The 18,783-nt window shown below is 43.1% G+C and overlaps 1 protein-coding gene across 2 annotated transcripts in view; it reads left to right on the forward strand.

Moving 5' to 3' along the window:
- LOC142587407 (medium-chain acyl-CoA ligase ACSF2, mitochondrial-like) overlaps positions 1–18,783 on the forward strand; it is a 217,554-nt gene that overhangs the window by 131,956 nt on the left and 66,815 nt on the right. The window contains exons 5-9 of one of the 2 annotated variants that reach the window (XM_075698402.1): positions 219–337; positions 5,057–5,104; positions 5,479–5,584; positions 10,311–10,403; positions 17,897–18,045. In XM_075698402.1, the coding sequence (XP_075554517.1) occupies positions 219–337; positions 5,057–5,104; positions 5,479–5,584; positions 10,311–10,403; positions 17,897–18,045 (515 nt within the window). The remainder of the gene's footprint in view (positions 1–218; positions 338–5,056; positions 5,105–5,478; positions 5,585–10,310; positions 10,404–17,896; positions 18,046–18,783) is intronic. The other variant, XM_075698404.1, reaches the window with a different exon arrangement.

Genomic DNA, 18,783 nt, shown 5'->3' on the forward strand with positions numbered 1-18,783 from the left:
GGCACGTAAAACCCCATAATTTTTTTTGCTTTTCTAAATGCACACTGAGGCGTCATTACATGGGCGTTTCTGCATTCCAAGTCCATCTTAGCGTGGCCGTTTTGGTTAGGGATTTTAGGCGCCACCTGGTATACACGCTGCAGGAATACGCCTGTAACAATGAGCCACTAAGCCGCTTTTTTCATTTGTTGTGCCTTTTGTGTCTGCCTTTACTTTAGGTGGGCTTCAAGGGCGTCTTCATAGCCGAACCATTCAAGCTGTGCAACTATTACGAAGTGCTATCCACGCTGATACCGGAGCTCAGACATTCCAAGCCTGGACAGCTCAACTGCGCGAAGTAAGAAGTCAAACGTAAAAGCTAACATTTCACAGCCCAAGCCTTTATGGCGACGCACGCTGCTTTTAGTGCATTGCCCCAAGATTTGGTGCCCAAACCAACTCTTCCATAAGAATCTTCTCCGGCCCCGTGTATGTGTCTTCATTTGACGATCATCACTTCAGGGTGAACGTTTCGCCATGCCGCCCTAATATCTGTCATTATTCATTTTTGCCCCATACAGGCCGTGATAGCACTAAACTTTCCACTGCTATCACTATGGGCCGTGATTCTGCAGCGCTCCGCCCCCCCCCCCCAATAAAAGAAGAGTAAAGAATTTCTGTTAATCTCATCTCTCTGTAATTCTCCCAAGTCCTGACAGTACGCAAAATAAATAAATAAATAAATAAATAAATAAATAAATAAATAAATAAAGTGTTGGTGATGCTACTGGCATGTTGGAATGTAAGTTAAGTGAAGCGGTTGAATAAATGCTTTACAAGTATCCCAAGCGTACAATGTTTTTTTCCTTACATTCTGGGAAACGTTAAATTTAATGCATTGTTTTTTATCTATTACAAAGGTTACAGCTTTCTCCCAAGCAATTTGTAGCTTATGCTTTTATTGGCGGAGCATAGAAATACCCGCAAGAACGTTTGCTTTTTATCTTAATGCTTAAAGGACACCGCGAATGAGGATAATACACAGAAAAAAATGTTTCGCGGAAACGTTTTTAGCAAGGGGGGTGAAACACTAGGCACAAAACGGAAAATACGCTTCACGCGAAACCACCTACGGCGTCGTTTGAAATATGTAAAGACAGCTGTCATCATTAAGCGAACATTAGGGGTACATTTGATTTTCTTTATACCACGTTTTTTACACCAGTGCAGCCGCAAATCTTGAATATCGATCTTATCCGACGTAGTTTAAAAAAGAAGTGACTTCCCAAGCTCCTTCTTCCTCGTCCTGTGTTCCAGCTCTAATAAAAAAAATGGCGCTTGCAGCCTATCATTTATTGTTGGCTGAAGACATTTAGCCAGAAACTTGTTACTCAATACCTAAGCTCAACAAGAAAGGCCAACATATTTTCTGATGTGTTACCTGCAGGCGACTCTCGCCAGTAGAGCGTTACGCACTACACCGCTCACAAAGAATGTGGAACTGAAAACAGAAAATTAGGCCGACGCAACGTGTCATAAGTAGGCGCAGCATAGTAACGAGGACGAAAGCGATGTATGATGCTTGCCGAAGGAAGAATGACAATGTCATGTGTGTTCACAGAGAAGTAGGACACATACCTAGCTACATATAGGAATCCTATACTTCTTTTGTCATATGAGCCACATAGCCATTCTCGTAGTTGCGCCAAGGATGGGCACATGCCCAGGGCACATACCTAAAAGTAGATCGGTGTGCTTAAAATATCCGTTAAGCTGACAATATATTTTCAGGTATTATGTTGGACCTATTTTTTTTTTGCTAAGCAGAACAGCGCTGTGCTTGCTCGCTCTACTACCTTGTCAGCGTACGAGGTTGATGTGCATCCGTTCGCTGGAACTTGAAATCGGTGCACACTTGTAGCCTTCGTGTCCATATATATCGAGAAGCATGCCCATCAAGATACCGACAGTCTCAGCACCAGCCATACCAGACTCGGGACGGCATGCCAAGAAAGCATCGCTTTATTAATCAGTTCATCTGACCGCCGTAGTGGCTAATAGTAATGGTCACCATCGCCTCAAATATGATTCAAAGTTAAAACAAGGTTTCAGTAAACAACGCACCCTAGACCATACCAATCCGGACCCTTCTGAAAGTTCAGACCCCAGGGAAGTTGACTCATTGCACAAAAAAGAGCATGGGCATTAGTTTACCATGCCGCGGTAGTCGTGCCAGCTACAGGGCACGCGACAAGCTCGAATATGCACTTATTTGAATGACGAGCTGCAAGAGGTGACAGAGAGCAAGAGAAACGTTTATTGTTGGAAACAGTGTTGCTCGAAACCAGAGCGAGGCCTTGTATCACCCTCAAGTGGGAAGGCTCCTTAGTCCACCAACCCCCTGGCTTCGACTGCCCTCTAGGCGCTAGCGGCGAGTTTTCGTTGGTCTTCCAGGTCTCCGAGGGCGAGCTTGGCCTCTCAGGTTTCCAATAGGTGCTCTTCGTTTGCTTGTTGTGCTCGTTTCGTATCCATTTCCGGTTCCATTTCGCTGCCTTCCGGCCAGGGGCATATCAGGAGCGAGTGTACCAGGGTGTAAAGAAGCGAAGGCAAGAAGAAATTATGGGTTTTTCTTACGAGATTCTTGATTTACCACTGTGAATGTTTTCTGCAAACTTCAATGTCTTCCTTAACCTTAATTTCACTACGTGTCTCCTATGAGGAGGTTGCCTTGACAGTGACGCAAGGAAACAAGCAGTTGGTGGTTTTCTTATAGCAGATATACAATTAGTACTGTTGTGCTGCGTGTATACTGATTGTGAGCTAATTGCCCCTATCTGTAGGGGCAGGCCGTTCTAGCCGGCAAAGTTCCAGGCATGAACAGTAGGAACCGTTCCGCCCGTGTTGTGAGAACCCGCACCCTTCAGCTTCACAATGAAGGACGCCGTAGTAGTTCTTCAACGTGAACTCAAAGTATACGGGCATTTTTGCCAACATCCAACAACAGAATCCCGATTAAAATCGACCCCACGTCCAGGTGCTCAGGAGCAGGACGCCATAACCACAAAGGCAGTGAATACTGAAGCGGGTGAAAGTGCAACGTCTATTATTATCACACCTAGCCCTAAATTGCAAGTTGCGTTTTCTCTCTACGGCAAACAATCCATGTGATCAATAACTAACGCCTCGTGACAGTTTCTGCAGAGCTGACGATCACGCCGCAAGTTATTATGAAAGTTATCGCATGTAGTTTTCATGCACGTCCAGTTGTACCTACGCATAAACAGAACAAAATTCTTACTTTTCATTCGGCGCACCTTCGCTTTTGTAGCATTCAAGAAGATTTTACTTACTGTGCATAAAGTTCTTCATTTCTTCTGCATGTCCTAAGCCAATATAGCTTAATTTTGTAGTTCTTTGGGAGCGGGGGAGGTGGTGTACAACATAAGGGATGTATATTTTTAAGGTTTCCGGAAGTTTTAAAAATCGCCTTTTACAGATCGCTTATTTTTAGTCCACGAGCTGGAATATTTAGAGAGGCGGCAATAACTTGCACGAAAATTTGAGACACATATTCAACTAATTAAAAAGTCACTAAATAACTTCCTAACTGGTTACTCTACAACAAAAATAGCAATTACTGAATTGTAGCCTGCCAACTTACTAGGTGCAACCACTTGTAATGAATTTCCAGAAATACACAAGTATAGAAATATGCGCTCTGGAACTTGCGGTAAAGCTGCACTGTTGTTACATTTACTTTTTCTACTAAACGCGCTTTCATGGATTGAAACACAATTTTAATTGGAACGCCTAGTACATAATCCGACATTTTGGGTAATATATCAAAAGTCTTGGAGAGTCTTGGAAATTCATTTCAAGTGAATTCGTCTTAGGAACTCGCAGACTACAATTGTAAATATCAATATATGCCGTATTGCAATTCATTATGATTTGAATTCGCAAATATTTGGCAATTCGTTGAATATGTGTTCCGGTTTATTGTTCTAGTAATGTCCACCTTTCCTAGAATCCAGCTGTAGGACAAGAACTTTGCTACCACCCGCAGGCAGTTTTAAAAAATTCCGAAATATATAAAAATAATCACCCTACATATAGCTCATGACGATCATGTCGAGCACTTTATAAACATTGGAGGACGTACTTCTTGAAGGGAAGAATGAGTGAGAGGCATGGCGTTCTTTGAATGCCGCTCCCGCAGTCAGGTTCATACAGTGGACGTTTAGAGAAATAATAATTGTTATAGCTTCAAAATGAGACCACGAAATGCTGCTACTGCCGAAAATAACGAAGAAATTTATTTTTTTCGAAAGAAAGGTGAAAGTGACAACATTTTATGAGAATGCTTTCTGTGGCACAATCAGTTGCGAGCAAACATCGAAAAGTTTCTTTGTGATCCCGCCAAGGAGTCCCACGCAATCTACGGTGACCTTTCCAGAAACCTTGCCGTACTTTTTAGACGTAATGACAGGGGCAGAAATAGGATTATTCAATTTACCGGAGCAACAATTTTTATAAAAAAAGAAAAAAAAACGCAATACTTCACTAAAAATAGCTAATAAATTTGCTCAGATAATATTATTATTAGCGCTCACCAGATAGGTGGCCTAGAGTATTCTGTATTAGCATGTGGAAACTACGAAGACTTTGCTCCGTTCAATGGCTGACTTTCACGCTTCGAATGCATTCTTTGCGTACGCCAAACGAATAACCTGGAAAGTTTCAGGAATTTCTGAAGTCGAGACCCTCTCGTCAGACTGCTGTGTTGTTCACAGGGTTATGCAATGGATTTCAGTATGGAAAAGGCTAAGTAGGAAAATCTTGTTGCCTCGTATAGACTACGAGCAATTCATTCAATCAGTTGATTCCGTCGAACAAGTATTTTCTAATTCTTTTTCTGCAAGCAACCGAACTCTGTCGTTAGCTGAGCGTCATGACTTCATGGTTACCAAGGCTCGTGAAGCTTCACTGTTCAGTACTGCCTTAAAGCTGTTTGATCATCTCGCCTTGCGAAAATTCAATATTGTGTTTTGTGTTCTTTTTTTTCTTTCTGTTCCAGGTATCCATTCTTAAAAGCCGTCATTGCGGATGGTGACCAAAAAGCGCCGTAAGTATGGACGCGCGATATGTAATGGAAGACACCATGCTCCAAGAAACGTAGATTTGGACTCCTCGTGTCTTCTTTGTCAATTTTCCGTACCTGACAATGAATGTGCATGGTATATAATGTCGGATATTTATTTTACCATATTCACTTACTTTCAGTTAATCAGTTGTGTGTTTGAGGGTAATGGGTTTCAACGTACAAAATATTATAACCTATCGTGTCTAAGGCATCAAAATTCACAGTAAAAGCATGGACGCACCTGAGCATAAACTGTGAAGCACGTGTTGCCCCTTGAATCTGATTAATGTCAAATATATTACCCTGCAAGTTCCTTTAAGATCGTCGTCTCTAGTGCGTCGTCTTTTTCCCTTCAGAGGCTGCGTTTCATTGCGTGAGCTAATGCAGAGTTGTGAAGCCAAACTGCGTGAGCCCCAGGAAAGGGTGAGCATGGACGACCCTCTCACAATACTCTTTACCTCGGTGAGTACTGTATTTAATAGAGACAGAAGTTCGTAATAACAATAATAAATTGAAGCAATTCGGTTCTTTCTTTAAACTGCCGTGGAAATCGTCAATAGTAGGTCAATGTTTTTTTGGCATTGCTTAGCTGACAAAGCAAAGTGCAGTTTGTTTAGGTGTGTACAGCTTTGTCGTTCAAATCTCTTGCGTGCTGGCCGCGCGAGCTTTCTGTAAAACTGTGAAGCATTTTTAGTGACTAATACCTCCGTTATGAAATTATATTTTCAAAAATAGGTTGCCATAGTTGTGACCATGCACGAGCATACATCTGGTAAGCTTCTGAAAAAAGAGACCAACTGTGGGTGGCAAACTTATTTGGATATTTAGAGATTTATTCATGTTTGTGCGTTCATTCACAGACAGACATCCGCGCCTTTTTAGCTATCGATATTAAGAAAAACATCGGCCGATCACGAAGGAAGTGCAACCCAACAGAGTACCTCAAAGCGATAGCTGTCACGAGAGAACACTATGAGAAACTGGCATGGGATACTCGCGCCAGTTGTTTCAAAGCCCGGCTTTGACACGAGAGAAGCATGCGTGGAATCGTGGCCTAATGATTAAAGCACTGGGCTGCCGCAGTAAAAGAGAGACGTTCGAACCCCACCACCGGTCACGCGCTCCTGCGTAGTCTTAGCGGTGGACTTCAGCCATGTTGGTGGTATCCAACAGAAAAGTCGACGTCTGCTAAGCGTGCGGGAGCGCGTCACAGTACGCGTGAAATCGACGCGAGGTATACATACGTCCCGGTCGTAAACGTGTGGCCGGTGATGTCGCCCATGGCACACATGGACTTTAAGACGTAGCAATGATCACATTCTAAGTATGCTATCACATACTTTGAGAGTTAGCAGTGTTAACTTCTGGACCAGTTTTTTAATGCTTGGAACACAGTGGGCATAGTAAGTCGAAGTAACGCTTGAAACATAGTAAGTAGAACTTAAAAGCGGCTAATTATTTGACGCACAAATTTTTATTCGCAGTATTAAGCAACACACACACCCTGAAATTATACGATGCCAAATGGACTAGGTGTAGACAAGGGTTTTTCCTACTTACGATTATAATACTAATGAAGTACGTTACCAGCGACGAGCGCAAACTGGAGCGCCATATTTATCTCTTGTTCCTTTAGGCAAATATTTGACGTCCTAAAGGAAGAAGGAAATTAACACGCAATTCTTACTGCCATAGAGCTGCTTATTGTACTCAACAGATAGCGTTCTCGCAATCCAATCATTTTCTAAAAGTGGTACAGCGCAACATAAAAAGGAAGAAGCAAGCCGAGCCAGCCATATGAAATAACATAGCGCCGACTTCCAACTGGCTTATTGGCAAGTTGGACGAAATATATAGCTACAAGAAAGCTTCAAGCAATGCCCTTACAACAGTTCACAAAACGTCACACCGATAGTAGACTACACCATCATGAGTCACAGAACGCGCAATTCCCTCATGAACGGTTAAACTGATTAAAAAATTTTCTTGTGAAGATAAGCACAAAGATGGCGCGCTAACAAACGTGCTGCCAGCCCTTGCTTTGAAATCAGCTTCAATAATCTCCAGCGTAAGTTGTTAACACAGCTTTTTTAGCCCTTCAGACCGATAAAAATTCGGCTTACCCCCAGAATTATTGTTGGTTGTCTCCTGCGAGAACAGTTGTTATGGCTGATTTTTATTTAATTTTATGTACTTAGGTTTTATTACTTTTATTTATTGATTCATTTTATCTATTGATTTATCTTATTTTAGCACATTTTATCCTCCATTTATTTCGTTTTAAAATACTTTATGGAATGGGAAATTGCTGTATTTAATGTCTGAGCACACTTGAATATCTATCAAATACACATTGCTGCTGTAGACAGATTTATTACAAATGCATTGCCTTGTATTGCGTTGCATTGCTTTGCATTGCCTTGCATTGCCTTGTATTGCCTTGCATTGTCTTGTTTTCGTCGATATAACCCCTTTTTCTTTTTTTCTACATTAAGTATACTTGAAATAATTCCAAACTTTCCTACTCATAGCCCCTTCCTATTTTTGTATTGCCCTCGTGCTATGCTGTAGGTTGAAAGCAGGGGCCCTATAACGTAAAACTATTCCAATATGTTTTTATTTCATTCTCCTGACGTCACATTTGCGTAACCAACGACGAAAGCATGGGGCATTCACCCGCAGGGTTGTCTGAACAGAGCATTCAAACGCTCGCCTCGTTCATAGGAGGTCACTTTTATTTGCTTGAAAAACGAATAATATTGCCTACACTGTTCGGCTTGTCGTATCTAATTGGCTGACAAGAGGCGAGGAGAACGCTCAAGTGGAGAGGAATTCCATGGGGCCGAGCCACTGCACTGAAAATCGATAATCAGATGAAGGGGATGGTGCCGGCGTCTGCGATTTGTCCGCTTTCCCTTACTGAGCTTATGGTGGCTGGTCAAAAATCGCGGCAGCATTCAACGGAAGGTTAAGGCTTACGCTAAACCGGATCCTCAGGAAATAGGAGTTGGCAGAAAGAGGTCGTAAAGGTGCCGAAAGTGCTCGAAAACGTTACACGGCCGCGCAAAAAGTTTTATTATACGCAAATAAACCCATGCGTTCCGGCAGATACGAGTAGACAGTGCCTGAGCGATCGGCGGCAGCCAATTTTTATTCCTTTCAGAACGGGACAGCCTGACCCTATTCAGAAGAAAATTCACTTTTGTTTGGCATAATAATGTATTTTTAAATCGTACACGTCACTTTGACGCGGTGAGTTCTGGTGGTTTTGTGACGACGCGTGAAAGGCAGGTGAAGTGGTTGCCTCTCGAAAATTTTGGACCAATAGCCGAGGGCTTTTGAATCAGAAATAACGATTTTTCTTTTGTTCGGTCCAGTCATGCATAATCAGGGTGTACATATAATATCAGATGGGGAACTATCGTGGTTTTCGTGACGTCGCGTGACAGACCGGCGAAGTGGAATTTTTTGACCAATTCCAGAGGGCCGATTGCAGAATTGGAGTAAAAAAGTTTGGTATAGTTTTACGTTACAGCGCCACAGCAGTATCGAAAATAAATAAATAAGTAAATAAATAAATAAATAAATAAATAAATAAATAAATAAATAAATAAATAAATAAATAAATAAAGATTGCGACGAATTTCAATATAATTTTCTTGTGATTTCTATTGTAACAATCGGCGTGAGTTCCGTAGATGTAAACCAAGAATACACAATGTCGTTTGAAGTAATAATACTCAAGTACAAGTGTTGTTTATCATTTATTTGATAAATGAACAGTCGTCGACGGATCATGATGACAGAAGTGAAAGATTTGCCTGTATTATTTTTACTATAGATTCTGCCTTCCAAATATTTATTAGTTTGTTGTCTTTTTTTTTTCAATAGCAATTATATGGACTCTGCAAGAGAATGTTCGCCGTCGCTGACGGTGTTGCCGCGCGCTTGCACATATAGTTAGGTATGCCTACGCTAAATGTTTATCCATGTCGCATAAGCTGGTTATATGGCTACCCTGTTCAATCACTAATGTTGTTCAGACTACGTTTTTAAGTTCTCGTCTAAATTACTCCTCAGCAATTCGGAAATGGTACCCCGAGAACAAATGTCCGGAAACATAACACTGTAAACGCATGGCTTTTATCCTAAATGTTTTCAAACTATTAAATTGTAAAAGTGCAAAACAGTATGAGTGCTCAAACCTTAAGGTGATCTAAATTTCGCTTTCACGGCTATTTACGCGCAGCGTAGTGGCCTATATACGACGCCATTACAGGCCCTACATAGTGTGTTAAAGCGTTTAAAGATGCCAGAAATTTTGGCGCACCCGCGCGTGTCACGTCCACGTTATTTGAATCCACGTATAATTAAAACTCCGTCCACGAAGTCGAAGTGCAGCGCTAAACCTTGCTATCGCACTCAGTGCTTGGCCATTCGGCTGTTACTGCATTCTTTGTTACCGTGATGATTTCAGCGACTATCAGACCACGCACCTGAGCACTGGTAGCTCTGTTATCTGCCATACATGCGATGTGAATGTAAACAATTTCTTTTTGAGGCCTAATCAATCAGTGCCTAAACAGCACTAACCAACTGTCGCATCCTAGCGTCCAGCACATCTGAGGCACACCTAGCTATACAATGAGGTAGGCTACAGCGGGAATAAAGCTGCTCACAACTCCGCGGCAACGAGAGCAGCAACACAAATTACCGTTGCGCTCCACTCGATGTGCCAGACCAAGAAAGGGAAAATATTATGTTCTGCCACTACATCCGAGTCAGAAAAAATATATTCACCAGAACAAAAAATCTTATCTCCGATCTTCGAAAGCACCGAATAGAAGACCACACTAATGCTCTGTTTTCGATCCTATCGAGGTGCCTACTTTGGTATTTCATGACCATAAAACGCTTTCTTCTAAACGCGTTGTCACTGCGTTTAGAAAACTGCAGTTGAAAAAATATGTCTTCGGTTAGAAAAAGTTATTTTCGGCAACAAATAACCACTCTTCTTCGGCCATGACGTACGGCTAGGCCATTAGAATGCCGTTACTGAAGCACTCGAAAGACATGCAAACTAATACTCACTAAGAAGAAGCACTTGCACAGTCTAGAGCTGCTTCCAGCTGCCGGCTACAGGAGCACCGGTTACTGATGACACAAATTCCTGGGTTTCTATTTCCAGGGAACAACGGGGTCTCCAAAAGCTGCTGTAATCAGTCATCACAACTTCGTCAACAACGTTGTGGCATACAACTACAGGCACAACTTCTCAGAGGTAACCATTCGGGACATTGCATCTTCTGCTGTACATAGGACGGAATCTAAACTCTGGTTATGCGACGGCTGCCTTTGTTATTTTGTGAATATGTTAACAATGATCAATTTTAAATTATTTCTTTGTCACTTTATGTACACTCTCACAGATGGTCTTTCTAGTAATGATAGAGCACCCTCCGTATAAGAACACGTGTTATGCGAGTACTCAAATGAGTGAGAAAGAAATAGGGGGGGGGGGAGGTCCTTAAACCAGTTAACGCATTTCTACACATACGTAGTTCATAGCTTGGATTGCTTGACCATTATAATAAAAATCCGTTTGTGCTTAGAGGCATCGCATAACCCTACATACAGAGGTACTGGTATTATTTATTTGCACTATGATTAATTTTACCTTGTAATTTGAAATGTAAAGATTTATTAAATAAATGGCGGCGTAATATTAGCCATTACAGAGGTAGTGGCGATTAAAGTGTTAGTGGATGAATGGGTTGGAAAAAATAATTGTACAGAATAGGAGCTCACATTACACATACAATGAGAAATGCCGTAGTAAATGCCAAGTAAATGTCGTAGTAGTAAATGCCGTAGAAATGCCGTAGATTACACGCGGATTCGAAACGACGTTGTAATCTAAATTATGCGAGGTAGTCTATGTTAGCTAAGAAGTAACAGTAGCGAATAAAAAAAAATCGAGTTTCGTCGAGTGCAGCTGTTAGCAGCCTGCGTCACGAGGGCGTAGGCGGTGAACGGTGCTTCTAGAGGGAAGACTTGATGAGAGGTTCGTGGCAAAAGAAGCAAGCCATATCTAAAAGCACTGAAGGCTTCATAGAAATTGTGTCACTGTGACACATCCGTTTGGTGGATTGGCCAAGAATGGGCAAAAAATCGTTGACATAACCCGTTGAGCATACTCAGTGCCGGGAAATACGCAACCTAAATTACCTACTAGACCAGAAAGCAGCCAGCAGGAAGGTTTCCCTTAGAACACATATGCAGTGGCCGAAGTTACCTACTCGACAAGAGAGCAGCCAGCACATAGCAGGTGGTCAAAGTTGTCTATATATGCCCAAGTATATCGGGTTGAGAAAACGACGTCGAAGACTAAACCCCGCGAAGAGACAAAGAAGGTGTTGCTTTAATACTGTCTTCTAGCCAGCAGGTACGTATCGAAATACTTGACATGGAAGTTGGACAGCTCCGATATAAAGTATATTTTATGCAGTTTCTGTTTTGTCTAACAGCTATCATTATGTTTACTTGGCCAAAAATATTGCTGGGAAAATTGACTTGTCACCGTCAACGAGACAATCTTAGTCTTTAAAGTGAGGTGTTACCCATGGGATAAACCAAGCTCCTCTGAAGCACCCCTCAAGGGGCTAAACTCTGAAAGGAGCCCTGAAAAATTTGTAATACTGTTTATAGAATGACATCACAATTAAATTAGGTCGACTCACGGATCTCCTGTTGCAAAAGCTTTGGAATCTTTCAAGAACGAGCGAAGTTAGTTAGCGGATCGATGAGGGGCTTCTCCTTTAATTTCCTCTAACCCGCAGGAAGATACACAGGGGAGATGGCAAGGGGGCGCTAGGGAGCAATGCATCTCTGGCCTCGCCCATAGGTTGAACTTCTTGGATGCGATACGGCTTGTTGCGGCACTCCATGGCAGCCGCGGCATCTACGCAATGCATTTGATTTCGGAGGACACGCGCAACAGACGTAGCAATGCGTAACTGCCGTGCTAGAGCAGCAGTGCAAAGATGACATGATTGTTCTGTCTTTCATTGCGATAGCAATTATATTGACACTCCAGGAGCACTTCTGCCGTTGATGTCGGTGTCGCTGTGAGATTTTGAATAAAGTGCAAGCGCGATAAAACAGACGCCGGGCGCCGTAGGCTGTATGGGTGGTGCCACGACTGCTTATCTATCAATATCACTACTGATATTTAAAATTTTCTGCTGAATCAGTAATAACGAGTTTAAATTTACAGATTTTTTTGTGTGTTCTACGGAAACGAAAGAAACAGCTGCTGCTTTAACGGTACCGAGTTTATTTTAATGCGCTGCCACCTCGTGAACGACAAAAAAAAAAAAAAAAGAAGAGAAGAAGGCGCGTTAGCTCAGAGATGAACATAGTCTCGTGTTTCCAGATTTTCAAACCAGGACCTGCCTACGTCTAGTGAGCAAAGGTGGAGAAAGTGTAAGACGGTGAACGTGTGGAAGTGAGAGCACCACCGTATAGCACAACTAATGACTCTGTTTCTTGCGGCGCATTGATCCCCCATCCTATGCTAAAGGGGAATAGGAACCCGCAATTGCTTACTGGTTATGAATAGTGCTGTCACGTTGTCAGTTGCTTCTCGTGCATTACACATGCCACAAGTCACAGCACACGTCACCCATTCCGTCGCATCAATTCACGCATTAACCGGAAAACTTCGGCATGCGTGCTTTTTTAGAGCTGGCCAGAGCTCAGCAATACTTTAGCTTTCACGTACTAACTACCATCTTACGCTTTGAAGAGGTCATTGTCAGGTCTTGATTGTTTTGAAACCCGTGCTTGATTATGCATTTCGGAAAACCAGGGTTTGCCAAAAGCATCGCCAAAAATCTCGAGGTCGTTCTTGCATAATTTCTCAGAAGCTACAATAATACTACAATTGAGTACTAATGAGCGGTGAATTCGCGGGTTTGAGAACTGAGTGCCAAAATTGAAATAAAAATAAACTGATTTCTGCTGATCTTCAGCGAAAAAATTTAGTAAAATTTTTAATTTGTCGTGGCAACACTGTGCCGTATGTGTGAGTGAAAGCGTGCGAGAGCGAGCCGAAAATCGTGCCTCAATCTCGCGCACGCAACGTCAGAAAGCGGGGACGAAGCACGCCACCTTCCATCGCACGCAAGGTTTCGGGGGGGAGGGTAAGGAAGGGGGCGCGTTCTGCCACGGGTGGCGACGGGTACGGAGTCCGCGCTGTGTTTTCGCGGCGTAGTTCGCGTTGGGGGGGGATGCGAGCGTGTGCAGGAAGGTAAATTTGCTCGCCGCTGCTGCCGCGTTTCCTCACTGCAGCGTTGTGACCGCGAGTTTCCGCGGTCATCGAGTAAGATCTGTTCATGTTTACTTGATCGCGCGTTACACCATGCTCGTTAATATAGTTCGTATGCCTACGAACTGAACTGAAATTCGAACTGAAAATTGAATGACCATATTACACGAAATTACACACCACCATTGATTGCAAATGCGCACATTGCGGCCGCCGCACCCAAAATTAAGCAAAAGTCAGTCTGTCAAATGGCGGCAGTTATAAACTAAACTCTATATGAGTCCAGCAATCATGCGCCTAATACACACAGATTCATACACGACTGACAAGTGCAGACATTGGGATTCTAGAGCCACCCTACAGCATATCCTATGGCAATGTACAGGATAATACACAATAACGGTGATGCAGCGTCAAACGGCGACAACCTCCGCGCACGCTGGGAGTCTGCGTATCTAAGCTCGGATCTGCAGCCCCAACTCTGGGCCGTCCAGTGAACCTAGCTAGCCGCCAAGGGCGAACAACCTTTGGCTGATGTCCACGCGAACGCTTGCAACTCTTCCACGACTGTCCCTGTAATGGACCTTAAGCCCTCCCTGAGGAAAACGCTCAGGGCTTACTGACAGCGGTTGTGGGATAATGAAACAGAAAATAAACTGCATGTTATCAAGCCATATCTTGGCAACTGGCCGCCGGTGACAAAGAACCGCCGCACGGAAGTAACACTTTGCAGACTTCGAATAGGACACACATACAGTACACACGCATACCTTTTGTCCGGCGGTGATCCACCCACGTGTGATAAATGTGGTGAGCCACTTACCGTGCTTCACATCCTGATGCAATGCAGGGAATTAGACGCAAATAGGAAAAAGCATTTTCCATTTCCACACCGGCAACAAATTCCACTTCATCCTGAAATGATTATAGGTATGGAACCTATCTTTAAACATGAATCCCTGTTTCAATTTTTAAAAGCTGTACATAGTTTTTATATTATAGCCCCAGGAAATCCGTAGCACAGCCTCTTAACAGAGGTTTCTGCTGCGGTAGCTGCATTAAAAGAAAGCACCTGCCTCCTAGCCTTTGGGCTCAAAGGCCTTAAGGAGACAGATGTGCTATTTCCATATTCATGCATTTTAGTCCCATGGTCACTTGTCATTCGTGCTATACCCAGAGACCACTCCACGTATCACTGTCATAATTTTATACTATATATCGTTTTATGCTTATACGATAGCGATTAATTTTAGGCCACTTTACAGCCATGTTACACCCCATCATCGTAACTCACCAATCAGCGCTTAACACATCATTATCAGTCATGGCGCTCTTTGGCCACACCTGGCCCTTGCGCCACTAAACAACACACATCCATCCATCCAACCTTTGGCTGAAACCTAGGCGGGGTCCAAGCCCATCACACGACGTCGCAGGGCGCCCAATAAACTCATTTCAGCGAATGAACATTTATGACTAGGGAAGGAGACCCGAACAGGCAAGTGTGCCTCAGAAGTAGTAGACAAGATATTAGAAATTGCTTCTGGCGCAGACAGTTCCTTTTGGATAAAATGCCTAGAGTTTTACTATGAAGGCAATGATAGAAAGCAAAAGCTTGCAATTTTAACAAGAATACAGGGTTTCGTCGTCCTAATCGGTTAGCAAACAAGGTGCTCATTGCCTTGTTGCATCACATAAACTATCCGAGGGTTATTTTCTAAAAAAAACAATGATAGTTCTCAAGCAGCATTTTGACACCACATGTCGGGCAGTATTTGGACGATGTCGGTTTCCCGCAATTTCGACAAGAGAGAAGTTAAAAAGAGGTCGGAGACTTCAATTTATCAACAGAAGGCAATGGAAAACACTGTGCTCAAACATTGGCTGAAGAGTGTGAGTTCCAGCCACAACTTTCATTTCAATTTATTTATTGAATTTCGTTTAGAGTAATGGATCCCTATGGTCCGACCATGGCCGATCAATTGGCATTAGAAGCGTGATAATCTAGCTGCTAAATCCGACAAGGGCGGCGGAACAGAATTGCTTTGCTGTGCTCAGTAGTAAAACTTCGGCAACTACAACTCCGCAACGATGGATTCTCGCGCACCAGTTGGACATACAGAAGACAAGATTCACAGTGTAGGTGAAAGGCTACTTTTTAGCAGAGCTGCTCTCAACCAACTGAAGGATGCACCGCATAATTGCCGAAATTATGACAGCTCTTTGCGGCAAATGCTGAGCCTCAGCTCGTTCATTCATAGAGAGCTGTTGTTTTCGTTACTGCAGTTACTGTTATGCTACTTGTTAAGTTATAAAATACTTGTTGCGTTTGCTTCAAGAACCCTCGGAAAACACGAGAATATACTTCCAAATGGGCAGTACTCAGGTGGAAAGGTGGGCGAGTTGGTATGCATTAGTAATGGTAACAGCACGAACATAATGACGGACTGGGTGAAAGCGCTCCTCCTGTGTTCTTTCACCTCGTCCGTCGTTTTCTCAGCGCGCTGTTATCATTATGAATGAACAGGACTGAGATGTTCTGCGTCACGCATTTCCATCAGTATATCTCTTGTTGACGTGTTTATAAGTGCTAGCCACAAGTCGCTTTCCGGAGTAACGTGCTCAGGGAAGCAAATTCGGTAAAAACTGTCCCCGCATTTGATAAACTGCTACGTCAGCTCTAACACCTAAATTACCCGTAAGTTTCATGGGAATGGAGCACGTAGCATGGAGCGGAAGTCCTTCACTGAATGGCGGTTACCTCGAGTTTGAAGGGGCCGGCAGCTGTATGCGACGCTTTGGTCATTGAAGGTCTGCGTGTACCTGTACCAAGTGTAAAGATTATAGCTGAGCTGACAGCAAAGGAGTCCATGCTCTCCGAAGTTTACGAGAATTCATAAAACGTACCCGCTGTGTTACGTCAAGAACTAGACCTAAAAGCCCGCAATTGGCGCACACGGGAATTCCAAACTCACTGTTTTTTTACTGCCTGGAACATATGGCACGTTTCATCAGATACCTAAAACGGAAATTGCATGTCTCTGTGCGACTAACAAACAAACGTTGACTGCGATCAAACGCTGCGCTGGCAGTACTCTTTAGTTGCCTATTTTCAGTGACACTTCAGAGGGCGTGAGCCTTAAGGAAATATGTCAAATCTCCAGCCGCCTACTGCAAGCTATCAGCAATCGTGAATGACCACGGCCTTACGAACCACAGAATATTACTCACATTTCTTTCGCTAGTTAGGTTAACACCAAATTAGGTGCTCCTAGAGGCTTTCTCAATGTGCCTAAAAGTCATGCGAAATAATTCACAGTCCACTTCCGCAACGATTCATATGCTAACGTAACTTTTACCCTCTCTGACAAACTGTAACTGCTGTTATTGAACAATAGCATATTGTTCTGTTTAGCACAAATATATCCGTTTGCTCCCACCGAAAACATTCAAAGACCTCATACCACAGTGAGGCAAGCGATACGAACGGCAGCATAATTGTAGACAGTACTTGATAAGCCGAGTGATCGTAGCTCTTCTTGCCGTATGTCGTGGTTATAGGAATCATCCACAAATTCGAGGAATTCTTAGTGTTTAGGCTCGTGAAAAGGTGAGACGTATAAACGTCCTCTTTAGCTAAGAAGTGTTACATTGGGGCAATGCCTTTTCGAACATGTGATTCGTTGGCATCACTGTACAGTGTTCCTATATACCTATATTCTATGCATTGAATATATCTTTATTTCCAACAGATCGTAGGCAGGGAGTAAAAGCTGCAAGTGCAGCTTGAAAATACACCGCGCTTCCCCTCCCCCTTGATCTCATGACATGGGCAGCCCGGGGCGGCCGCGTGTTTCTGACAATACAAAAATACACAGTTTTGCAAGAATGCATGAGAAACACTATGTGAAAAGTGAGTAGCTGCGCGTCGAGCAGGTACACAACGCTTCACACATCACAGAAAAAAAAACACACACACGCACACACACACACACACACACACACACACACACACACACACACACACACACACACACACACACACACACACACACACACACACACACACACACACACACACACACACACACACACACATATATATATATATATATATATATATATATATATATATATATATATATATACATACAAGAAGCTGTGCACTCAACTAATCTGCATTCTTGAAATGGCTGCCCATATAAACATGAATATTAGTCCTCCTAATTAAGTCGAGAATGTTCTCACGGGGTAAGGGCGCATTTATCAATTCCAGATTTGTTGTAAGTGTTTAAAAGCCTTATTGCACACCACTGCTGTATTCCTGATGCATAATAATTACGCGAAAAGGGCGTGGGTTTCTTAATCTGTGTTAGCTACGAAATGCCCAGTTTTCGTAGATGGGTGCAGAGAAAGTTTAAATTACGACACTTGTTCTCTCTCAGGACACGGTTGTGTGCAATCCCCTGCCATTCTTCCATGCGTACGGACTGAGCCTGGCCGTGGGTCGGACACTGATATATGGAGTCAAAGCAGTGGTGCCCTCGCCCAGTTACGACGTTGGTGCCTTGTTGAAGGCCATCCAAGAACATAGGTACGCGAATCACTATTAAGGAATCTTTATTCTTTATTCATTAAGGAGTGCGCAATAGAAGTCGGTGGTAACGCCGTTATACAGGAAACCAGTAAGCTATCGCAGGAGACGAAAGATCTGATCAAGAAACGCCAATGTATGAAAGCCTCTAACCCTACAGCTAGAATAGAACTGGCAGAACTTTCTAAGTTAATCAACAAGCGTAAGACAGCGGACATCAGAAACTATAATATGAATAGAATTGAACAGGCTCTCAGGAACGGAGGAAGCCTAAAAACAGTGAAGAAGAAACTAGGAATAGGCAAGAATCAGATGTGTGCGTTAAGAGACAAAGCCGGCAATATCGTTACTAATATGGATGAGATAGTTCAAGTGGCTGAGGAGTTCTATAGAGATTTTTACAGTACCAGTGGTACCCACGACGATAGTGGAAGAGAGAATAGCCTAGAGGAATTCGAAATCCCACAGGTAACGCCAGAAGAAGTAAAGAAAGCCTTAGGAGCTATGCAAAGGGGGAAGGCAGCTGGGGAGGATCAGGTAACAGCAGATTTGTTGAAAGATGGTGGTCAGATTGTTCTAGAGAAACTGGCCACCCTGTATACGCAATGCCTCATAACCTCGAGCGTACCGGAATCTTGGAAGAACGCTAACATAATCCTAATCCATAAGAAAGGGGACGCCAAAGACTTGAACAATTATAGACCGATCAGCTTACTGTCCGTTGCCTACAAAGTATTT

This window comes from Dermacentor variabilis, chromosome 7, assembly GCF_050947875.1.
Source record: "Dermacentor variabilis isolate Ectoservices chromosome 7, ASM5094787v1, whole genome shotgun sequence".
Classification (NCBI taxonomy): Eukaryota; Metazoa; Arthropoda; class Arachnida; order Ixodida; family Ixodidae; genus Dermacentor; species Dermacentor variabilis.